General features: G+C 37.5%; 6 protein-coding genes across 11 annotated transcripts; 2 read left to right on the forward strand and 4 right to left on the reverse strand.

Moving 5' to 3' along the window:
- Window positions 1-161: 161 nt before the first annotated feature.
- On the reverse strand, window positions 162-784 carry BNAA05G24970D. Its single transcript, XM_013864260.3, has one exon. It carries the CDS (start codon window positions 782-784, stop codon window positions 320-322), a length of 465 nt encoding a protein of 154 aa, XP_013719714.1. The 3' UTR covers window positions 162-319.
- Window positions 785-6665: 5881 nt separating this feature from the next.
- LOC106409529 (geranylgeranyl pyrophosphate synthase 9, chloroplastic-like) lies at window positions 6666-8906 on the forward strand. The gene is made up of 2 exons (XM_013850148.3): window positions 6666-7344; window positions 7561-8906. Exons 1-2 carry the CDS (start codon window positions 6856-6858, stop codon window positions 8149-8151), a joined length of 1080 nt encoding a protein of 359 aa, XP_013705602.2. The 5' UTR covers window positions 6666-6855; the 3' UTR covers window positions 8152-8906.
- A 173-nt stretch (window positions 8907-9079) lies between these two features.
- On the reverse strand, window positions 9080-9723 carry LOC106423475 (loricrin-like). Its single transcript, XM_022720187.2, has one exon. It carries the CDS (start codon window positions 9699-9701, stop codon window positions 9285-9287), a length of 417 nt encoding a protein of 138 aa, XP_022575908.2. The 5' UTR covers window positions 9702-9723; the 3' UTR covers window positions 9080-9284.
- Window positions 9724-9774: 51 nt separating this feature from the next.
- On the reverse strand, window positions 9775-14938 carry LOC106423555 (putative disease resistance RPP13-like protein 1). 6 transcript variants are annotated; one of them, XM_048779854.1, is made up of 5 exons: window positions 14497-14723; window positions 14223-14324; window positions 13643-13701; window positions 13496-13536; window positions 9775-13284 (listed from the first exon to the last, which is right to left on the reverse strand). In XM_048779854.1, the coding sequence occupies exon 5, from the start codon at window positions 13253-13255 to the stop codon at window positions 10127-10129; it is 3129 nt and encodes a 1042-aa protein (XP_048635811.1). In that variant the 5' UTR covers window positions 13256-13284; window positions 13496-13536; window positions 13643-13701; window positions 14223-14324; window positions 14497-14723; the 3' UTR covers window positions 9775-10126. The 6 variants fall into 6 exon arrangements, with proteins under 6 accessions (XP_048635811.1, XP_048635813.1, XP_048635812.1 ...); XM_048779856.1 differs by having other exon boundaries at window positions 14421-14656; XM_048779855.1 differs by lacking the exons at window positions 13496-13536; window positions 13643-13701 and having other exon boundaries at window positions 14497-14565; window positions 14697-14938.
- LOC106410593 (putative disease resistance protein At3g14460) lies at window positions 14835-19145 on the forward strand. The gene has a single exon (XM_022704616.2). It carries the CDS (start codon window positions 14835-14837, stop codon window positions 19035-19037), a length of 4203 nt encoding a protein of 1400 aa, XP_022560337.2. The 3' UTR covers window positions 19038-19145.
- LOC106410596 (polyadenylate-binding protein-interacting protein 9-like) lies at window positions 19116-21783 on the reverse strand. The gene is made up of 10 exons (XM_013851135.3): window positions 21076-21783; window positions 20814-20924; window positions 20679-20723; window positions 20378-20450; window positions 20176-20288; window positions 20032-20091; window positions 19900-19947; window positions 19704-19772; window positions 19495-19556; window positions 19116-19386 (listed from the first exon to the last, which is right to left on the reverse strand). The coding sequence occupies exons 1-10, from the start codon at window positions 21436-21438 to the stop codon at window positions 19326-19328; spliced, it is 1005 nt and encodes a 334-aa protein (XP_013706589.2). The 5' UTR covers window positions 21439-21783; the 3' UTR covers window positions 19116-19325.
- Between the last annotated feature and the right edge of the window lie 3232 nt (window positions 21784-25015).

Genomic DNA, 25015 nt, shown 5'->3' on the forward strand with positions numbered 1-25015 from the left:
AGGGTTATTTATGAAGTCCAGTAAATTTATTCTTAGTGGAAAATGCTAAGTTCATGTTGATGTTGTTCCTCAATCATATTCCAAGGGCTTTTATGTAATACTATTCCACAATATGTAGAGAAGTATGTATATCTTGTTAACGTCAACGACTATTCGTTAAATCATGAAAATTCGTGTGACCGAATTATATATTTATATCCAACTCGGTTGATACATATGCTAGTTTTGTTAATTAGTCTTCTCAAGTAATCATTACATTTTTTATATAATCAACTGATATTGAAACAGCTTTTCTTAAATTAGGACTTCATGAAACCAATCAATACATAACTACATCATTATTATTCTCTTGCCACAGAGAAAGACTTGGTTCCTCAAATGTAAGTCCGTAGTTAATATGAGAATAATAATCACTACCTTCAATCTCAAGAACACTACTATCCACACCATCCATGTACGAAAGTTCCGTACACCATTTCATCATCTCATCATCATTTTCCGACGAAACCAGGCCAATATCAAAGTCGTTAAGCCACCCAAAATCATCTTCGAGACCGGGTTTTGTGATCTCTTGCAGATCCGTTTTTTGAGATTCTATGGTCGGAGAACTCATGTTGATCTCCACTTCTAACGATCTAATCACACGGTTTAGTTTCTCTTCTTCCTCTTCGGTAACGCTGATATGATTTTCAGCTGGCGATTCTTCTTCTAAGAACGACATGATCATAAGCTCATCGTTGAAAGTCTCCATGCCTTGATCCAAACCATATTGAACAGACGCCATGAGAAGAGAGAAAGAGTCTGAAAAGAGTAATTATATATCACTTAGAGAATGTATTATAACTTGAGCCAAAGCAAGTCTTATATATAGGAAAAAAGTTAAAATTAATTAATTAGGCATATTGGTGTATAATATAAGATGTCTCCCCACACTACACGACCAATCATGTGATCATATGTAATGTGATATGATGATGATAATAACCTTTCATAAAAAGAATGGGATGCCTAACTTATAATGGACCATCGAGGAGACATGATCACTGAATGAAATTAAATCATGGACATTATATTATAATTAGAAAATTAGTTGAATGTCAAATGTCAAGTGTCAAGTGTCCAAGTGGAATATCCGTATAGGCAAGATATTACAAGTTTGGTATAATGCGTAGCCCACTAATAGATATGGTTTAGGATAGGCGAAGAAACAAAGCCGAAACATCTACTTTTATCGTGTTTGCATTTAATTTGGGAACAAATCAATGGACGTAAAAGGAGAAATTTTAATATGCTACCGATAATACTGTGTAGACAAAGAAAATACCACTACTACTATAACATGTTGATTTATGAAAACCATTCATCCACTTTCATGGTAAAACTATTCAGATAAAGAAAATTCCACTACTATAACACATCCACAGAGTAATTGTATTTAATAAAGATTTTATTCTTGAGTAATTAATTTATACTGGAAAATTAATGAAATGTCGAACTTCGATTCATGATTCTCTATCAATAGATTTTCTCAAACAAAAAATTTAGTAACTCTTAACATCAGAACTTACACCAAAAGAACATCTGAACTATTTGATGTATACATGAAATATTTTGAATAACTAGAAAATTCTGGACCTTTTTTTTTGAACAACAATTCTTAATATTAGATAATCAGGTCAAAGTCCAAGAAGCATTCGGATTACAAAGAGATATTTTTGCCAAAGAACCAGCAGGCCTATTTCGTTCTCTAAGTATAAAGGAAAAAAAAAACAGAAAGTGAAGTATGACGATGGAAGTTTGATATCCGCGAGGACTCTGTAGATGTTCTTCGGTTTTGAGATCGAATTGATAACTCTGACGAGTCCTAAATTTTTTGATATAAACCAGATTTTGGTGTAGCCGCGTAATTGAGGACAGTTCTGATATCTAGAGCTTCAGCAAGGAGGGCTGAATGTACTTAAAGTTGCGTGTATATTTTTGGCAAAATTTTGGACCTTATACTTGTATATGTTTTAAAACGTTAACGAGGCCAAAACTATTTTAAATTTTTTTTTTGCTAAACAAAAACTAGTTTAGATATTTTTTTTGTAGAGATAAGACCCTTTTTAACATAACTTGAACCTATGATTCCTTAAATGCTTAGTAGATAATCTAAGAGTTCTATATATCTATTATGCCTAACACATATTGGTTAAAAACATTTTGAAGCGAAAACCTCTTTTGTTTTATTCAATAAAGTCATGAAACGATAAGATGACGAAACTGTTCAACATAATTCACGAATCTACATGTGATTAGTAGTAAAATGTAGGAATCAAGTTATTTTATTAGTCAATCTATAGAGCTATAATAGCATATCGAGGTGGTTATATAATATGTGTGAAATAAAAGTTAAATACCAAAGGTATGTACAGTGGTTTATCTTAGTTCTATTTGTGCCCCAAATTTAAATCTGAAACTTATTTACGTCGTGTCGGGGCATTTCCAATTTTATTCTATTTTTTTTTCTAAAATAGAGTAAAAGTGAATAAAAAATGTTCCGACTCAATTATATATGTCATTTCATAATACAGTTTATTCCATAAATAGAGTATTCTATTTTTTGTTTGTTTATTACTCCATTATAGAATGAAAAATGAAATATGATTGGAACATTTTACTCTATATTTACTTTTATTCCATTTAGAAAAAAATAGAATTTTACGTTAGAAATGCTTTTATAGTATTAAGAAAATTAGTATCCACCATCTAGTTTTTTCTTATCTCGTTCCCAAATCAAAATTATAAAAATAACATGTTTTAACATAACGTTGTCATATTTTGTAAAAATACCGTATATACATCTATTTTTATGAAATCATGAAAAGTTTATTTTTATGAAATAGTTTCTTAGCATTTATTTTAGAGGACGGAGAAAGTATATAATGTCTTTATATATAGTTTATTTTTGTAAAAAAATTGTATGAATGCAAAATTTACACGCCTATAAAACGGTTCGGTGTATAGTGGTTGGAAGTACATAATATAATGTAGGGTTGTAATGCAAATGGATGTCACACTTACGGTACACGTACCGACACTAAATTTATATTAAAGATTTAGCTTTAATTTCGGGGTCGTTTTACGATATGCTATGATAAGGTACGTGTCACATGTGGGTGTTGGACGTTGGAGAAGAGATGATTTGACCGAATAAATGAGATTCGAAGCATTATAGAAGCATTAGCACGGGTGGTGGACCGACCCACCCCATTTTCATCGCATCAATTATCGATTGGTTCACATGCTTCCACCTCTGCTTGCGTCTTCCTTAATGTTCTCCAATTATTCTCCAGGACTTGTTGAACTATTCTACAATAACCTTTTGTATTTTGATGATAATTTTTTCATCAGTTTTCATGAACTTTTTCCGTTCGTAGTTGTTAGAGGCCAAATTCATATTCGTTTTGCATTCGTCAGCAATGATGCCAACAGGTTATAGTGATCATCAACAACAACATCTGGTTTGATTATATATTTATATTCGAACAGTCACCAACGGCATTAACAGACTTCAAAAGTAATCGCTGATTCAAATTTTGATACAATATATACAATGTAACTTATGAAATTATAATACGAATTATTATTCGAATCCCAAAAAGTTATGTATACCAACACAACACGAATCTTGAGTTGATGGTAAAGTCGTTCTGTATAGATTTACAAGCATATATCATATCGTCAAACCACGTCAAAGCTATTATCGTAATCTACACTCTTGTTTTGTTCCCTTGTAGTCTCTCCTAATGACTGTATAAATTATGTTTCATTTATATTCTCTCTGTTTCTAAATAATGCATATTTTAGATTTTTCACAAATATTAAAAGAAATTTATTAACTATCAATGCATTAACTTATAAAGTTATAACAATTTCCTATGAATTTAATTAATAGTAATTCAATAAATCCAAAATTGTTAATTAACATTTTTTGAAGTTCACAATTCGTTATTAAAATCTAATACATTAATCTTTTAGAACCAAGTAAAAAGTGATAGAACATTGATTATTTAGCAACAGAAAGAATATTAATTAAGCTGATATTGTTGCACTATTGGAAGCATCCCAGGTTAATCAAATCATTAATAGTAGTAGTTTTTTTCTTGGGATAAAACCTTGTCTATAGTTTACAATTCATTATTAAAAATACATCAAAATCTAAAACATTGATATTTTAGAACCAAATAAAAAGTGCTAGAACAATGACTATTTAGCAACAGAGAGAGTATTAATTAAGCTGATATTGTTGCACTATTGGAAGCATCCCAAGTTAATCAAATCATTAATAGTTTTTTTTAGGATAAAATCTTTTCTATAGTTTACTCTAAAAACTTTGGCATATAAACAAATTTCTTCTTTTTGGAGGGCTCAGAAAATCTAAAAGAAAAACTTCTAATATAATTTGACAAATAACTATCATTTTTTAACACAAGACAAAAGAATATTTTATAGACATTTTTAATGTTGAAATATAATAAGCAACTAAGCAAGTATCATTTCAGGAAAAGAAAACTAGGAAAAGAGTAAGACACATTCCGTAGAAAGGAAAGAAGGGAAAATTCCTTAAAAATACACAGACTAATTTTCATTTGCTAATAAAATACACAAACTATTTTGACTCCCCGTTTAATACACGAATTAATTTACGTTGCCTATTAAATACACAAACTTTCGAAATTTGCAGGTTTTACACATAGTTTTAGACGGTGTTATCTATATTTAACGGAGGTGAAGACGACGTTAGTGTTTAATTAAAAATGTGCTTAATTTATGAAAAGAAAATTCCTTAAAAATACACGAACTAATTTTTATTTGTTAATAAATACACAAACTAATTTTCATTTGTTAATAAAATACACGAACTATTTTGGATCCCCATTTAATACACGAATTAATTTTTGCTTCTCATTTAATACACAAACTTTTAAAATTTTCAGATTTTACACATCGATTTAGACGACGTCAACTATGTTTAACATGATTTAGTGGATGTCAACTATGTTTAACAAAAGTGAAGTAGATGTTAGTGTTTAGTTAAACATGTGGTTAAACTGCGAAAGGCAAATTCTTTTAAAAATCCTTCTGATAGATTATATTGGTAGTTTTCTTCTTCATAACACTTGCATAGTGTAAATTAACCTTGATTGACAAAAAATAAGAATCGAAAACTAATTCCAAAATCAGAAACTCGTTTAAAATTACCTAGTTTTCTTCGTCATTTTTCATGACATGGAAATCATCTCCACTTTGAAGCAATATAAAATGAAATCAAAGCGAAGAAGAAGAAAAGGAACAGAGTTTGATAAGTAAAAGAGGTTGGAATAGATTAGGGTGTCAAACTTGAATTGAAGCTAGCTTGAATATAAGTATCAATCGATTCGAGAGGTTTTGGTTGAGGGTGAGCGTGCTTTTCACTTTTAACCATACGTTTAGTTAAAACTAAAGTCATTTCTGTTATACGTAGTTGACTTCGTTTAAATCGATGTGTAAAATCTACAAATTTTAAAAGTTTGTGTATTAAATAGAAAACAAAAATTAGTTCGTGTATTAAATGGGGATCCAAAATAGTTTGTGTATTTTATTAACAAATGAAAATTAGTTCATGTATTTTTAAGGAATTTTTTTTCATAAATTAGACACATGTTTAATTAAACATTAACGTCGTCTTCACTTCCGTTAAACGTAGTTAACGCCGTCTAAAACGATGTGTAAAACCTACGAATTTTAAAAGTTTGTGTATATAATAGACAACAAAAATTAGTTTGTGTATTAAACGGGGATCCAAAATAGTTCGTGTATTTTATTAGAAAGTGAATAGATGCCATGCCTTGTTGAAACCTTCTAAAGCAGCTGGAAGGTTTCGCGTTGATAGAGCCCTAAACGCTTCCCGCCATTTCGTCCTCAATAAGGTCACGTGACTAACTAACTTTTTTTTTTTTTTTTGAAACACATACGGGACTAACTAACTAATGTGGGAGTTTAAACGACATGGCTTTCTCTGCAGATACATCTTCTCTGGCGTTTTTTCTTCCGAACCCCTAGTTTCTTTTCCTAAGCTCAAGTAGGAAACTTAGAACTCACGCAATCTTCCGAAACATGTGCTGTACATCTATAACTGATATGGTTGTTTCAAAGATAGGTTTGGTTTTGTTTCGCAAAAGTTGAGACACGAGGAGATGTCAGTTTGTCAATTCTAGCACCTTCGCTCGCTCTTATTACATTGTGTTTATGCTTCAGTTTCCAGCTTTTTTGGACGTTATCTTATTACATGGTGTTTCTCTCGCAGACCAAGAGCTTAGCTTGGTTTCGTGCCTACAATGCCCCTGAACGTATTCTTCTAGCTAGAACAAATCAAATTTGATCTGTGTGTTTACTTACTTTAATCAGCTAGCCCAGAAGTTAAGACACTCTTAATAATCTAAGATCATATCTTCACATATTTTTCTTATATGCTCCTTCACAATGTCTTGACTAGGATTGGGAAAATGCCTCATGATGCTCTATGATCAGACTTCACAAACTCTGTATCTCAAAAGTTAATTTTTGTTTTTAGAATTTCCTGTAATAACTAAACACTGGTCGATGTATTTAGCTATTCAAATTATTATTACAACTTACCTTATATATATGAACATAGATCGTGACTTTTCATCCAACGATTTGTTGAATATTCATATTATCTTGTTTATATTAAAATAACAAGAAAGACGTTGACCTTCATTGCTTCCAGTTCCAAGAAACCTATTAAGATTTTCACATGCTCTTAATGGGCAAAGCCAATTATAAAATTGTATTAGAGAAAGTGGATCAGCAATGGCGACTGTTCATCTCAGCTCATCCTCCCTCTTCATACAATTCAAAGGAAGAAGATACAACTCTATATCCACTGTCAAGAGTCTTCAAAAACGCAACGTTTTGTCTATCTCATCTGCTCTCACGTCACGAGGCGGAGACATGGTTACACCACACGGTAAAGGCAATGATCACAACTCCTCCATCTTTGACTTCAAGTCATATATGATCCTTAAAGCGGAATCTGTGAACGCTGCTCTAGACGTTTGCGTACCGCTTATGAAACCCCTCACGATCCAAGAGGCGGTGCGGTACTCATTGCTGGCTGGTGGAAAACGTGTGAGGCCTCTTCTATGTATTGCTGCCTGCGAGCTCGTGGGTGGCGACGAGGCTACTGCCATGTCGGCAGCTTGTGCGGTGGAGATGATACACACTAGCTCTCTGATTCATGATGACCTTCCCTGCATGGATAATGCTGATCTCCGCAGAGGCAAGCCAACCAACCACAAGGTGTGTTGTAATTTGTAAATCATATGAAGGCTCGAAGAAAAGCTAGTGTATCATGTTAAGTTAGATGAACTTGCAAACTAAAATCAATTGGTGATAAGTGGATTGACATATATACTAGTTAATATCCCTTGCAACTTTCAATGCCGGACCCTTGTCCCTAATATATCTTTCCTTGATGCTAATGTTTGGTATTGAACCATTTTATTCTCAAACAAGTTATTTGGAGAAGACATGGCGGTTTTGGCGGGTGATGCACTTCTTGCTTTGGCTTTTGAAAACATGACGGTTGTGTCAAGTGGTTTGGTCGCTCCTGATAGGATGGTTCGCGCGGTAATTGAGCTGGCAAAGGCCATAGGGACAAAAGGGCTTGTGGCTGGGCAAGTGGTTGACCTACGCAGCGAGAGAATAAGTCCTGAAGACGCTGGAATGGAGCGTCTAGAGTTCATCCACCTTCACAAAACAGCTGCATTGTTGGAGGCAGCTGCGGTTATAGGGGTTATAATGGGAGGCGGAACGGAGGAAGAGATCGAGAGGCTTAGAAAGTATGCGAGATGTATTGGGCTGTTGTTCCAAGTGGTTGATGATATTCTTGACGTAACAAAATCTACCGAGGAATTGGGTAAAAGCGCCGGGAAAGACGTCATGGCTGGGAAACTGACGTATCCTAGGTTGATTGGTTTGGAGAAATCTAGGGAACTTGCGGAGACATTGAGCAGAGAAGCAAAGGAACAGCTTCAAGGGTTTGATTCGAATAAGGCGGCGCCACTGGTGGGTCTGGCTAGCTACATTGCTAGCAGACACAACTGATCTTTTGCAATAATTGATCTTACCTCAATGTATCTAATGTCCAAAGTCCAAACAAGTCCGTTTTGTTCGCTTTCTGGTCTTCTTTCTTAAACTATTTATGTTGTGACTTCTCTGTGTTTTCAGGTCGTAATTTGTCTTTTGAGATCTTAATGTCATGTCTCAACAAATATCATGCGCACATGGGAACAAAGCAAGTGGGTATACTAAGAACGAGGTTATATATGTGGATTCCCCGTTTAAATGATCGTCTGACGTTTGTATATAATTTATGTTTTAGGCTTTAGCTACATGAGTCGTTGGGTTGTATCTCTGTGTGTGATCACTGATTAGTTAAAATCACAGTATTTGTATTTGTGAAGTTAAATTCTCTTTTAAGTACCCTTGTTTTGTATTTAATTAGTACCTATGCTTTTAGACGAGAGACTTTGTCTAATCTTCATATTCAAATTTCAGCTAATTTTAAGTATGCTCCTTGTTTTTTTTTTGTCTTAAACTCTATCTAAATGAGGAAACATACACTAATATGAAAGGGATGAAAGAGAACAACTGAAAGCAAGGTTCCTTATTTCCCACGGCAATGGGTTATATCATGACTTTTAAGTCAAAAACTTAGAATCTTCAGATTTAAACTCGGTTCGAGGAAGAAGAGTGCAGATTAGGGGATGAGCCATGGTCAAGGACAATCCTTCAAGAGTCTCTTCCATGCTAACTGTTTTATCTCCACTGATTATCCAGTCAGAGCACTGCACCATCATTCCAACTCCGGTTTCAACAAAGATATATCCAAGATTTTCTCCAGGACAGCCTCTCCTTCCGCTGCCAAAAGGAATGAACTTAAGGACTTTCTTTCTTTCATCTTCTTGCTCAGAACTTGAAGAAGCAAGAAACCTCATTCTATGTAAAAAGTATTACTTAGACAAACCATGAATTGTAACAACAATAAAATCTTGCATCATCCATCATTCTATGTCAATGTCACCCATCTGGTGCACTTCAGATAATATGCAAAAGGAACTAACAGGCAAGAAAAGAACAGAAAACCAAGTCAATCCACAAAACAAGAAAGAAACAAGTAAAACATCTAACTTTACAAAACATGAGTAAATTGTTCATCCTGTTGGCAATCAAGATACTTAATCACCTCCGCATCCGCCTCCACCACCACCATCTCCACAACCGCCACCTCCTCCCCCTCCTCCACAACCACCACCACCACCACCTCCTCCTCCTCCCCCACAACCACCACCTCCTCCACAACCACCACTTCCTCCCCCTCCCCCACAACCACCACCTCCACCTCCACAACCACAAGAACTACCATAGATAACGGCTCCAGCAACTGATATGGCAGTGCCAGTGCCTGTCAGAATGACAAGATCTCCATCTTTGGTTCTATACACAGGCGTCTGGAGCTGCAGTGGCTGTGGTGGCCGTGGTAGAGGCGGCGGTGGAGAAGGAAGCTTAGTATTGCGGGTGATCATCCAGCCTATGATGATAGCCACCACTGCTAAAAAAGCCCAGGCGACAAATCCGATGACCAAGTTCCACATTTTCTTAAGTTTCTTCCCTCATTTCTTGAATGAAACTAATGAAATATTGACGTATTCTATAAATACTCCCTTGTAATTTATAAACTCATTTTTATATAGAAAGCTTGACCAAGGTTATTTAGTCTAACAAGACACTCGTAACAACAATAAATGGAGACTCATTCTCCAGCCTCATTCATAACAATCTTATATCTAGGCAAAATTATTGACCATTGGCATATATAGTCTAGTTTATCATGACCTGGCTTGAAGACGAGCAAGCTTTTGACAAAGTGTAGTACTCTTATACAAAGTGTAGTACCCTTCCACATTCTGTCTACAGAAGAACACAACATATACATTACACAATTAGAAGGGGAAGAAAAGCCAAGGAGATATATGGAACAAATAGAATATGTTTTTGACTGATGCAAGCGAATCAGGGTTTAATCATATCTTGAAGGTGAACGTGAATCATATGACCTGTGTGAACCATGAGACCTCTGTGAGCCTGAAACGTTTAGTCTTGGAAGATGAAACTGATGATATTGAGGCTGTGGTTCCATCGGCTGTCTGAGATTCCTGCAGTTTGTGACCGAGACCGTGACCTGTAAGTTCAGCTCTGGAAGACGCTGCAGATTCTGACAGTCATTGATTCTCAGATTTCTTAGAGCGTTCGGACCATACGAATGCTCCTTTGAGAGCTGCAAAGACTGCAGAGATATGCAGTTATCAAACTCAAGCGCGTGGAGGCTGGCGAAATGGCCTAAAGGAAATGTAACGAGAGAGTCACAGCTGCTTTTTATGCTTAGCCTTTGAAGATTCCTGTAGCTGTACTCGTTGTGGTCTGGCTGGAAATCTAAGACCCCACATTTATGGATATGAAGAGATATCAGAGAAGGAAGAAAAGTCGGTAGATTCCCGGTTAGCTCCGGACATCTCAGTATGGAAAGTTTCTTGAGAGAAGGGAATAAGTCTCCTTTGGTGACCCTTATGTCTGACCAGTCTTCCAAATCCGGCAGATTATCAAACCGCAGCGTTTCAAGTGATTTAAACGGCTGTTGGTCTCGATCGCGCAGTGATGGACTTAAGTAGAACTCGGAACCTATGCTTCTGAGCCCGACCATTCCTGAAATGTAAAGCTCTTTGAGACCTGGGAGTTGACCAAAAGATGGCAACGAGGAACGGTTTCGACATTCTCTGAGGCGTATGCACACAACTCTTGAGAACGAGGAATCACATAGCCAATCTGGAAACTTTTTTCCGTTGTATCTCTCAATGGCGAGCTTCTCGATACGACGATGTGGGCGTAACTTCTCAAAGACTTCAGCTTCGTTCTGCGTCCGGTGAGGATTTGTATTGCTCTCTGAGCTACTAGATCCAGTTCTCCAGATAAAATCAATCTCTTTTAGATGTTTCTTGCTGTCTAAATTTGCTCCTGCAGCATCAGCAACATCCACAACTCGCTGTAGCTCGACTATTCTGAGTTTGCCATGGAGTTCATCGAGTTCTCCAAGTTCACAAATCCTTGCCCCATCACTAGCACTCACGAAAAAAGTTGTTAGAGTCTGGAGGCTCTTCAATCTACCAAATCTTTTCGGCATTCGTTTTAGCTTCGTCCCAATCAGATCAAGATACCGCAGATTGATGAGGTTGCAGATGTCTGTAGGTAGGTCCTTCAGACTGGAACAGTAGGCCAAAAGAAGTGTCTGGAGGTTATACATATAACAAAGGGACTTCGGAAGCTTCTCGAGTTCAGTGCGAGAGAGATCCAAGAACCGGGCATGGCTCAAGTTCCTGAAAAAGTCTGGAGGCAGCCTTGAGATCTTGTAATGTGACAAAGACAAAACACGCAAGCGGGTAAGCGTTGGAAGTAGCTTCTCGCTGACCATTGTATCTAAGCAGCATGACCGCGAAGAATTTGTGAGGCTGAGTGGTAGAAAAGTTCTGAGAAACTTGACCTCACGAAGAGCTTCAAACCTCATAGGTTCACCATAATTATCTCGTAGGTAGGATAGATACCTAGTCTTTTCTGAAACATGAAGTTTCCAACCGTTTTCAAACTTGGAGCTGAACTCTCCTGAAGCAAATTGAGAAAGCTCATTGATAAAGTCATGCATCATGTAACTCGTCTTGGTCTTTTGGAAAAGCGACCTTGATTCTAGTTCTGAAAAGTACTCATCCCCAAGCTCTTCTAGGTTCTTACTGCTTCTCGTCTGCTGCAAGAAACCTTCTGCCATCCACAGAAGAACTACCTTTTCCTTCTCAAACGCATGCCCTTTGGGAAATATCGAACAATACGCAAAACATCGTTTCAAGTGAGCTGGAAGGTAATAGTAGCTTACCCGTAAAACTGGAAGTAGATTGCTCTTATCAGCTGGAAGATCCCAAATCCTGCTGCTTAGAACTCTCTCCCATTCTACGACGTTACCTTCAAACCGTAAAACACCACCAAGTGTTTTCGCAGCCAAGGGCAAGCCGTGGCACTTGTACACTATCCTCTCCGCAAGATCTCCAATTTCTTGATCTAAGCACGGATCTTGATTAGGAAAAACGGTTCTCATAAACAACGACCAGCAATCTCCATCAGATAATGGCTTAAGGTTGTGTACATGGACAGAACACATAATGGTTGCAACGCGTTGGCTTCTTGTTGTCACAATAATCCGGCTCCCTCGAGCAGCAGATGTGAAGGGTTGGCGTAGAAGATCCCAATCCGCAAAATTTTCATTCCACAGATCATCTAGAACAAGCAGAAACGGTCCTATTAACCTCTCCTTCAATTTGACTTGAAGTACATCCAGATCGGTGAACTCGCAAGGCCGGGAAGTAACAGATTCATAAACCTTCTTGGTGATCTTGAAAACGTCAAACTCCTCTGAGACATGAGCCCAGACCCTAGTTCCAAAATGACTCTGAACACGCTGATCGTTGTATAGGAGTTGTGAAAGTGTGGTTTTGCCAACCCCACCAATTCCAACAATAGCTACAACGGCTGTCCCGCTATCCTCCCCGTTCTCAGGAATCAAGAGTCTCATGATCTCATCTTTATCATCATCTCTACCAAACACTTCAGATTCATCCACAAGAGATGTCGTTGGCAACCTTTGTTTGGGTGTCATTGCAGTTATCTCTTTCAAACCCAAAACATTTCTTTGTGAGGCTAAACGCTCAAGCCTTATCGTGACCTTCGCGAGCCTGGTCTCCAAATGATCACTGCTCCCATCCAAAAGATCTCCCAGGGTTCTGATACGAAGCTGTCTCAGCATATTGGAAGACGATTCAGCTCCTATGTTGAGACGCAGAGCTTCTGTAGCAATATCATCAAGAGCATCCTCAGCATGGTAAACAACATCCCTCAGTTCGTTGACCCATTTTTCCACCGCTGGGTTTGTAATCTGTTTCTCCTCCGCATCAATCAGCACCGCGCTTATTGTCAACAACGCAGTGTTGAGCCTCTCTAGTACACACTCGTTCAGTTCTCGCCTCTTGAAGAAGGACTTGAAAGGACCAGACATTAACGTCTGAAAGAGAGCTTGTAGAAAAGCCGAGAGAATTAACTCTCCTCCAGTCATCTTGTCTGTCTCTGCACACAGAAAGCCCTCTGGGGAAACAAAACAAACAAGAGAAGAAATCAAGAATTTGAAGCTTTATGTCTCAGGAAATCAATAACTTCACAGCAGGATATTTATTTCTTCAGTTTACATTCGCAGAATCAAATATTCCAATAAGTAAGAAATTACAAGGCAAGTGGTAGGAAAAATCAGAGAAACTAACAATAACTAAACTTGATAAAACACCGAAGTATATTCTACCTTCACCAAGTGAAACTACCACGAAAATGACTAGAAGTTGCCTGCATTTTCATAGAGAAACTCGAGGATGGAATCAAACGGACCAAAACTTATATGAAGAATGAATTAGTCAGAACTTATAAAGAATGAATTAATCAAATTGTTTACTTTAGATCAAAATGGCAGATGAATTCGCCGAGTTGACTTGAAAAACTACTCAGCAAATTCTGTTAAGCAACATAACTGTAGCAGTTTAATAAACAGGTAAGAGACGACTTCAAATTAAAAAAAGTGCATCGTCCACAAACGAACAAAATATTAAATTCGAGAATGATTCTCTTATGAGCTGGCACGAAACTGTCTTGGTCTACCAACTGAGACAAAGTCAATCTTACAAGGTAACACACAAAAATGCAAAACCGTGTGTTAAATCAACGGATGTACATTTTGGAGTCTTCGTAAATGATTTCTTAGGCCTTTAATTGTTTTTGTCTTCTATAGGGTCAGGCGTGAAGGGTCTACAGTGTCCTTCTGGAGCGCTATTGGCTTAAGCACAACCGAGATTAGACATGTAGATTTAACGGATTAAATTTGTTAAAATTGTGAAAAACATCATGAACCAAAATATTTTATGAGAAAAGTAGTTTTAGTTTAAATTTTCTATACCATCTGTCAAATCCGTAACAGATCATTTACATCAATTAGAGAAGGTAATAAAATAGATTGTGTAAAATACAAGAAAACTTACATCTTGTGGTATTTATTGGTTGAAACGAGACATTGGCAGGACCTTTTCTTCCCTGAGCTTTCTTAAGGCTGAATATTATGCAGCCAAACCCTTTTTCGCTTCCTACATAGATCCAAAAATCCAGACACAAGGCTGAACATAAGAGAAAGAAAAAAAGTAAGAATAAGAAGGCAAAGAAGCGTGAAAATTCTGCTTCACCGTGTGTTTGGAAATAGGGAAGAGGACGGAGACAACACAAGATAAAGATAGAACTCATAGTGCAGGTCAGATTCACCTTATTTCTTCCTTAATTTGTCCTCTTTTTCTGGAATGTAACTCATTGAATGCTCCATGTCAATGAGCACTGCAAGGAAATTTTAATAATAGTTTAGAAAATGGAGATGTATTATAACAGTTCTAGGCAAAATGTCTGTAAACTTGTGGATCTCGTGATCAAGTGGAAGACAATAATCTCTAAAATCTTGACACTATTACCACTTGCTGCAGGCCAGCTGACAAATTGCATAAGGAACAGCAAGTCAATAAACCCTTTCCGCTTTGCTTATTCCAATAACTGGCTTGCGATTTTCCTGAGTTGCATCTCCTTGGCTCCAACAAGCTACGAGGGAAGACATGGCGAAGTTCTATTCCTCAAATGGCGCGAACGTGATGATTGAACGGATTAACAATTCTCAAGAATTGGTCGAATTATGCAAAGGAAAGTCCTCCGGTGCATTGCTGAAGAGATTGAAGGTCGCTTTGGCCACTGTCCACCCGGTGATTGCGGACGCTGATCAGAAAGCAGATCATGTCCGAGAAGTAAAACATTGGCTTATAGGACTCACAGATGCTTTCTTCCAGGCAGAGGATGTTCTTGATGAGTTACTAACAGAGGCTTTGAGAAGAAGAGTAGTAGCTGAAGTGGGAGGATTCGGGGGACTATTCCAGAATCTTATGGGTGGTAACGAAGCCAACAAGAATAAGATAGAACGAAAGATGGAAAACGTAGTAAGACTGCTGGAACATCATGTGAGACACATAGAAATTATTGGATTAAAAGAATATAGCGAGACTCGGGAACCACAGTGGAGGCAAGCGTCACGGTCCAGACCTGATGATCTTCCACAAGGCAGAGTGGTTGGGCGAGCAGAAGATAAAGTAGCATTACTCAACTTGCTGCTTTCTGATGATGAAACAGGCATTAGGAGACCAGCTCTGGTTTCCACTGTAGGTATGCCTGGGGTTGGAAAGACAACCTTGACGCAGATAGTTTTCAAGGACGACAGTGTGACCAACCACTTTGATGTTAAAATGTGGGTTTCTGTTGGGCTAAACTTTAATGTCTTCACGGTTACAAAAGCCGTTCTGCAGGAGATCACTTCAAGTGCAGTTAATACTGAGGATCTACCTTCACTTCAACTTCAGCTGAAGCAAGAACTATCAGGGAAGAGATTTTTACTCGTTCTGGATGATATTTGGTCTGAAAGTAGCACAGAGTGGGAAAGCTTCAAGGTCGCCTTTACTGATGTAGAGGAAGGAAGTAAGATTGTTATAACAACACGAAATGACATTGTCTCCACAGCCGCACAGGCTGACAAAGTCTACCGAGTGAAGCTGATGACCAATGAAGAATGCTGGGAGCTGATCTCTAGATCTGCTTTTGGAAATATCTCAGTCGGTTCTATCAACCAAGAACTTGACGGGATTGGCAAAAGGATTGCAGAACAATGTAAGGGCTTACCGTTAACTGCAAGAGCCATCGCATCTCATCTCCGGTCAAAGCCAAATCCTGACGACTGGTATGATGTATCAAAGAATTTCTCGACATACACTAACAGCATCCTTCCAGTTCTTAAACTGAGCTTTGACACTCTCCCTCCTGTACTCAAGCGATGTTTTTCACTCTGCTCGATATTCCCCAAGGGTTATGTGTTCAAAAGAGAGGAGTTGGTGCTTCTATGGATGGCAATAGACCTCTTATACCAGCCAAGGAGTAACAAAAGATTAGAAGAGATTGGTTACGATTACATTGATGATTTAGTTGGTCGATCTTTCTTCCTGAGGTTGGACATCACCATGAAAAGCTTCGTGATGCATGATCTCATGAATGATTTGGCTAAAGCTACTTCAGGAGATTTTTGCTTCAGACGGGAAGATGACAATATTGCGGAGGTGCCAAGCAAGGTTCGACATTTTTCCTTTTCCAGAAGCCAGTGTGATGCTTCCATGGCTTTCAAGTCCATCTCTGGAGTTGAGTTTCTTAGAACCATTCTTCCCTTCAATGTTCCAACCGGTCTTGAATCTCTCCAACTCACAGAGAAAATTTTGAATCCATTGCTTCAGGCATTGAGCAGCCTGAGAATTCTCAGCTTGTCTCATTATCAGATAACTCGCTTGCCTAAATCATTAAAGGGTTTGAAGCAGTTACGGTATCTAGATCTGTCAAGCACCAAAATAAAAGACCTCCCAGAGTTTGTGTGTACACTCTGTAATTTGCAGACACTGTTACTATCAAACTGCCGTTACCTGACTAGCCTGCCAACAAACATAGCCGAACTCATCAACTTGCGCCTCCTCGACCTTGTTGGCACTCCCTTGGTAGAGATGCCACTAGGAATAAGAAAGCTGAGAAGCTTGCAGAAGTTATCTAATTTTGTTGTAGGAAGGCTGAGCGGAGCCGGACTGCACGAGCTCAAAGAACTTTCTGATCTCCGGGGGACTCTTCGCATCTCTGAGCTGCAAAATGTGGCCTTCTCCTCAGAAGCAAAAGACGCTGGTTTGAAAAGGAAGCAATTGCTTGATGGGTTAATCCTGAGGTGGACTGTGAAAGCTTCTAGCTTCGCCCCTGGTAGTCTTAGTACATTGTCTTGTGACCAGAAAGAGGTCCTCAAGATGCTAGAACCTAACCAAAACTTGAAAACGTTCTGCATTGAGTCTTATCAGGGTTCAGAATTTCCTAAATGGTTGGGTGATTCTTCATTCAATAGTATTGCATCTGTCACTCTCAGTAGCTGCAACCTCTGCATATCACTACCTCCACTTGGGCAACTGCCTTCACTCAAGTACCTCAGCATTGAGAAATTTAACATTCTGCTGAAGGTCGGTCAAGACTTCTTCGGTGAGAACACCTCTACCTTTGTACCGTTTCAGTCCTTGCAAACTCTGAAATTCTATGCCATGCCGAGATGGGAAGAATGGACTTGTCCAGAACGAGAAGATGGGATCTTTCCTTGTCTCCAGAAACTCATGATAGAAAAATGCCCCCGCTTAAGGAAAACGTTTCCAGAAGGACTCCCTCCTTCAACTGAAGTCGCCATCTCTGATTGCCCCCTAAGAGCAGTTGGTGGAGGAGAAGGTTCCTCCCCAGGGAATACGAGCATAACGGACCCACCACCTTCCCCTGCAGAGAATCCACCGGCGAATCCAAGTTCTCAATCAGATATAGGTACAAGTAGTCAGAGTAATAATGACACTGAAGTAACTTCAACATCAAGCATGTCTTCTTTGCCAAAGAACCAAGAGGTGGAGCAATATATAACTCAACTTGAAATCCCACATCAGCATAATGAAGAAGAACCTGCTGTGATATCGGCAAGGTTCTCAGAATTCATCTCCACTGATCCCGGCTCCCTAAGTCCATATCAGTCAGGATCATTATTTCTTCCAGATCTCAGAGGTTTTGGAGACCCTGGAAGTAGTAGCAACCAGAACCAGCAACAAGGGAAGGCGGTTACTCCAAGTGGACAGTCTAGTGACAACGGTCTAACCGGACCTCCGCAATCCAATGATGACACAGATATGGAATACTTAAAAGTCACAGATATCTCTCACCTCCTGGAGCTTCCCCAGAACCTGCAGTCCCTCCACATCGACACCTGCGACGGCCTAACTTCTTTACCAGAAAGCCTCTCCGAAAGCCACCCAAATCTCCACGAACTCCTCCTCGTCGCCTGTCACTCACTAGAATCCTTCCCTCCAACCACATTAAAAACACTCTACATAAGAGACTGCAAGAAACTCAACTTCCAAGAAAGCCTACAACCAACACGCAGCTACTCACAGCTAGAGTACCTCTCCATCGAAACCAGCTGCAGCAACAACCTCATCACCTTCCCTCTATCCCTCTTCCCAAAGCTCAAATCTCTTTCAATCACAGCCTGCGAAAGCTTCAGAACCTTCTCCATCCACGCCGGACTCGGAGACGACCGAATCGCACTCAAATCCCTAGAAATCAGAGATTGCCCAAACCTAACAACCTTCCCACACGGAGGCCTCCCGACGCCGAAGCTCTCTTCGATCCTCCTCTCAAACTGCGAGAACCTCCGAGCGTTACCGGAGAAGCTCTTCGGCCTCACGTCTCTCCAATCGCTCTTCGTAATCAAATGCCCAAAGCTCGATTCCATCCCCGGCGGAGGGTTCCCGAGCAATCTCCGAACGCTCTGCATCAACCTCTGCCCCAAGCTGACGCCGCGGATCGAATGGGGGTTGCGAGATCTGGAGAATCTTCGGAATCTCGAGATCGAAGGAGGTAACGAAGACATCGAATCGTTTCCTGACGAAGGATTGCTGCCGAGAGGGCTATTTTCTCTGAGGATAAGCCGATTCGAGAATCTCGCCGCGCTGAATCGGTTAGGGTTTCGAGATACGAAGGGCTTGGAGACGATGGAGATCAACGGCTGTGATAAGCTGAGGATATTGGAGGAGGATCTCCCTCCTTCCTTGTCGTGTTTGCGGATAAGCTCTTGTTCGTTGTTGAGTGAGAAACTTGCTGAGGAAGGAACAGAGTGCGTCTTTAGTATTCCGCATCTGGAAATAGACGGCGAGATCTTCTCTTGAGGAAATGTTTTTTTTATGTAAAAATTTAGATACTAGTGACCTAACTTGATGCGCACGACTTGTGAAAATAAAAGAAAATGCTCCAAAGAAAAATCCTTTTTAAGACAATGATGATGAAATAGAGAGAAGTATCTCAGAACCTAACAAGAACACTCCAAATTCGGAAGCAGGAACATAGTGTTTCCAGCTACTAACATAACTGGAGATAAGTGTTCTAAAACTTAAAAGATAACGAAAGAAATAAAGAGGAAACAAAATGTTTGCAATCATCTCTCTTCTGGTGTCGCTCTAACTTGTGGATGGTGGTCGAGTGATTCGTGGCCTTACTGGTGTCTTTGATGGACTTACCCTGAAAAGAGAAAAGAAAATTGAGTCAAATATTGATCCAACTGAGATAAGTTAAAATAAATAAATAAATAAAAAAGCTTTTACTACATTGCATTGATGAAGTTTTTACCTTATGGGTTGGGATCCAACAACCATCCCGCTGCAATTGAGCGCCCTAGTTGCACTATCCGCCTGTTCGTTTGAAAATAAAACAAATACAAGTTTCTGAAGTTGCATGTGAATACACAAGTTCAAGCATGTCAAAGGGAATAGACTTGCAATGTGATAAGCAACACCCATGAAGAAAATTTACCCTTGGTGGATAGATAAAGAACTCACCAGAGCAAACTCAACAAAAGCAATGCGAGTTGAATGCAGTTGATCCCCAAGAAGCCTTAGACGAGTTACCTGCATATATTTGGAAAACAACTTATGCATCATCACTCCTTAAAATAAAATTTTCAGGTCATTTAACAACTTATAAGGAGAGAGAGACAGAGAGGACGAAAGATTAAGGTCTAGGTTCTGTTCTGACCTCACCACATGCTGACTCAAAGAAGTTTCTCATGTCAGCTTGAGAAACCTGCAGTTTTCAAAAAAAAAAATATTAAACCAGGAAATACTAGAAATAAAAACCTGTTTTTCAAAAAATGGTCAGCATTTTCACCTTTTTGTCAATGTTTGTGCAATAAATTGTCCTTGAACACATCTCCCTTTCATCTTCAGACTGAATCAACAGTAAACATGGTTAAAGTAAATTCAAAACTGGAAACTCAAACCAAATTTGACTAATGGAACATGTGTCCTTTACCCTAGGAAGAAATGTGGGATTCACTGGAAGAATAGCAGTTTTTGAGGGTAAGACCCTCACAGGGTAGTACCCGAGCATCGTTCCACCCAGGCTTAAAGCTTCATGTGCGCCCTCTGTAGAAACAATTTTTACAATGTAAATGGTTACAGTGAGATGGAAACTTTTTGTTATGGCATTTTAAGATTTCAGAAGCTGTACTTACGGTCATCAGCAAACTCAACAAACGCAAATCGAAGAACTGAATGTGGATCCCCACAAATTCGACAGTCAACAACCTTCACAAAAGAAAAACTCACAGAGTTACTTCACATACCACCAAAGAAACATTTAGATCATAAAACGTTAGCAGTAATATTTTAGCACATAATCACAGATAGGCATTTAAATTTCAATCTACCTTTTTTATAGACTCAAAAACTTTGTCTAAACTAATCACATTGCCCAGTAACCACCAAGGGGTAAAAGATATAACAAGCATTTAAAGCTTAAGGGATCATTCTTACTTGTCCACAGTTACTAAACAAAGCAGCAAGACCCTCCTCAGTCACCTAAAAAACAAACCAGCTTTACGTTACACTGATACAAATTAACTCGAATTCTCTGTATAACCATGAAAGACAATTTAAAAGGAAACTTACACTCTGGTCAATGTCAGAAACATACACTGTTCTTCTAATACTATCCTCTCTCTGAGCTTTTGAAATTCTTCCAGTCAACCTCTTCCTCCCTTGGCTATAATTGTTTCTTTTCTGTAATCACAAAACAGAATAAAAAAAATGTTTGCACAAAACAAACCTCTTCAACCAAAGTTTACAGATTTACAACAACAAAAAGTAAGCAGATCAATCTAAGATTATCTAATCATAATTTATTTTTTAAAAAGAATGTTTCAGATTATACCTTCCGGTTATTGTCATCCTTCTTTCCATCAGAATCAAATTCTTCACCAGATTGCTTCTTAGCCGTTGGTAAATCGTCATCAACGGACAGCAATTGATTACCTTCTGTAGTTTCACCATTCTTCTTGGGACTGTAGTAAGAGGGAAAAAACTCCTTAGCCAAAGGATTCAGTTTCTTGAACATAGCCACCAGCTTTTGCATATCTAACTCGGATTCAGGTTTGAGCTCGGACTCGGTCTCGGGTTCCAAGCCCGTGCTCTTCTCAGTTTTGTCATCGATGATCTTTTCAGCATCTTTCTTGATACATATCTCATGAACATCTTTGACAACAACATCAGTGGGATTCTCAGTGATGGCAGCCATTGGATCAAATGATGATGATGAACAGCCAAAAGTTCTCCTTAATAAGAATTAACACTTTACAGAAAATGATGATCAAAATATAAAAATGTTATTATTAATGAAACTCCACCAAATTAACGTAAGCAAACGCAAGAGTGCATGATCTGTTAGATATTATATGGATCAGAAGGTGAGACAAAAATGTACTAATCAGCTCATTGAGAGACAGAGTTTGCAATTACAGAAAGAGAAACTTTTCTCTGTTGTGTGGTTATGGCAATGAGCAAAGGGAGGAGATTGGAAGTAAAAAAGAAAAGAATGATGAGACTTTTTTTGCTTCCGTTTTGGCCGCTCTCTGTTTTGGCCTTTTCTACGTGTTACAAAGATGCTAAATTTCATAAATGCTTTTTTTTTTATTTCTTGTGAGGACTCATATTTTAATTGTCTTTGCAGCCCTGTATTTTCTTTTTCTTTGTAAAAAGGTCTTTTAGTTTATAATTCTCTCAAATTTCGATGTAACTCGAGTCAATTTAAATTTATATTTTATTGTGTAAGGAATCATATAAAGTGACGAAATGGACCACCAGCTTTTATTTTTATTCCATTTTCTGATTATATTCTTCTTCTTTATTTTCTTTTATAGTTCCATTCTGTTGTTCCACATTTTTGCATTTTAAAAAACTTTTTTTTTGTGTCGTAGACTTGTTAAATAACTAATAAGTCCGTTGCCTGCTACTACTGCTGCATAAATCTTTGAGTTTGTTAGGATTTCATTTTCTCTTTTGATAAGTTTCGTGTCTGGTCTCCCTCTCCAGTATTTTTAAAATTAATTTATATGTTTAATTGTGAAAGAATATAACAAAAAATCTATTATTCAGCAACAGAATCCACCGTCTTCGCGGTGAGTTTATAAATGTTTATGTAGTTTAAAATTCCATGATTTTTCTTTAACAAAACAAAAAGAAAAAAACTTCGTTGTGAGTTTGTAAAACTTGTTGGCTACATTTGCCGACAAGAGATGAAATTTGTCATAATTATTAAAAATATTATATTTTTTGTTTGTAAAACGTGTTGTGTAAACAATGTTATCATGTTTGTTTGACTGCACAAGGATATGTTATTATTCTCAGTTACAAAAAAAAAAGGATATGTTATTACAACTTTGCAAATAATAGATGGTTATAACGAGACACTATTAAATTTAGTTTAAGAAATAAAAATGGCAGGTCAACTTTGATAAGGTACCAACTTGTATTTTATGATTGAAAACATTTAGCACGTTTTCCCCCGGCTGCGAACAAACGACGCGACATGTCACAACACTAGTAGGATCGTCCTTCAAAGATATGATTACGCGCTTTGTGCGAGCCCGACTCTACCCATTTTTCCGGCACTTCCAACGTTTCAGGCCCATCTAGACCCATCGGTGTTTCTACGAAACTCATATGAACAAGGAACTTACTATATATATGCAGGATTTTAATAGTTGGGCCTAACGATATGTACATCGGCCATTTCCCACAACAACGTCGTGTTATCGACTAATTGACAAACAACAAACAAGTATTGTCGCAAGTTGTTGCGGGATTATATTACAGGGCGGAGAGGGATTAAATCAAATATGAAAATTCTTAAACATAAATTTTTTACTTTATTTTTTCGATAAACCCTATCGGCTGATTCAATCGATTTTGGAAGGAACGCACTTAAAACTAGTGATTACAATGGCTCATCGATAAAAATTATATCCACCAACAGTTTCAATGTTTCATTTAAGAAGTTATAACTATCCATCAAACACTTGCAATGATTCACTTAAACAGTTACAAAAATTCACTTAAGTTGCTAACAATTCTCTCTCTAATTTACGTGTACTAATGATTCACTAAATATTGAAAGCACTGTGGTCTAGTGGTAAAGGTTTAAAGGCTTATACACCCCGGTCTGGGGTTCAAACCTCAGATAATGCAATTTCCACAGGAATAGGTTTGGGCTTCAATTCCCGGAGAAGGCGAATTATACAAAAAATTAGAGAAAAAATGCTTACAAGAGATCTTCAACATGGCGCAAGGAGTACCGTCAAGAATGGATCTCATAGAGCTATTCAGAGTGATGCAGTCAAGCGTGAATCTTCATAAAACAGGTAGAATTGTCGGTTGTAATATCATCTATGTAATGGTTCTCATAATTTGTAATAGCATAATTAACCAGACAAAAAAAAATGATTCACTAAATAAATAGCACATACAACAAACTGATGCATAAAAATGTTTTAACCATACAATTATTAAGATGAAAACACATGAAAAAATATGTTGTTAGGATGATAAGACACATTTTTAGTTATGAAATTCATGAGAAGACACGTTCCAGGATGATAATATTTATACATATATAAAAACATAAAACATTTACTAACCGCTTGAATACCAAAACAAGTTTTATAATAAATGTACACATGTTAGACAGTGCATAACTCCTAAAACCCTACACAATTAATTGGATAACTAGATTTTGATCCGCGCTTCAAAAGCGCAGGTTTTTTTGGATTGTATACAAAATTTGTGAATTAATATTTTGAAATTGTTTTATATTATTATGTTACAAAATCATATGATATCGAAGAAGATAATTTGTTTACCATATATAATTCATGAATTTGTTTATTTAAAATTTGTATGTACACTTACAAAACTCTCCCTTGGACATGAATATTTTACCAAATTCGGAAAACCAAATTGAAATAGACCTGGAAATATAGGTGCAGTTTGGGTCCAGGTTTACATATTAAATTTTTGGATCCGCATGTCTCTTTTCGAGTCCAAATCATACCATTTACCTGATCGGATACCCAAGTGCCTAAAATGTTTTGTGTATATTAGGTATATTTGAGTATTTTATATATGTTTTAGTATTACAAATATTGTTTAAGTTTTGGGTTCAGGTTTTCGATTTTAGTTTCGGGATTTGGGTAAAAATTTCAATTTATTTTAAAAAATATTTTGGGTATTCGGAAAATTAACTTTTTTTTAATTTCTCGGATCATAACGGATCGGTTCATTTTGGATCTTTTTGGATATTTCAATATTTTCGAGTATTTGTTTGGGGGGAGGGGGGGGGTTGGCAATTTATCTTCTTCAAAAGCGCATGTTTTTTTTGGATTGTATACAAAATTTGTGAATTAATATTTTGAAATTGTTTTATATTATTATGTTACAAAATCATATGATATCGAAGAAGATAATTTGTTTACCTTATATAATTCATGAATTTGTTTATTTAAAATTTGTATGTACACTTACAAAACTCTCCCTTGGACATGAATATTTTACCAAATTCGGAAAACCAAATTGAAATAGACCTGGAAATATAGGTGCAGTTTGGGTCCAGGTTTACATATTAAATTTTTGGATCCGCATGTCTCTTTTCGAGTCCAAATCATACCATTTACCTGATCGGATACCCAAGTGCCTAAAATGTTTTGTGTATATTAGGTATATTTGAGTATTTTATATATGTTTTAGTATTACAAATATTGTTTAAGTTTTGGGTTCAGGTTTTCGATTTTAGTTTCGGGATTTGGGTAAAAATTTCAATT

This window comes from Brassica napus, chromosome A5 (assembly GCF_020379485.1).
Source record: "Brassica napus cultivar Da-Ae chromosome A5, Da-Ae, whole genome shotgun sequence".
NCBI classification, from domain to species: Eukaryota; Viridiplantae; Streptophyta; class Magnoliopsida; order Brassicales; family Brassicaceae; genus Brassica; species Brassica napus.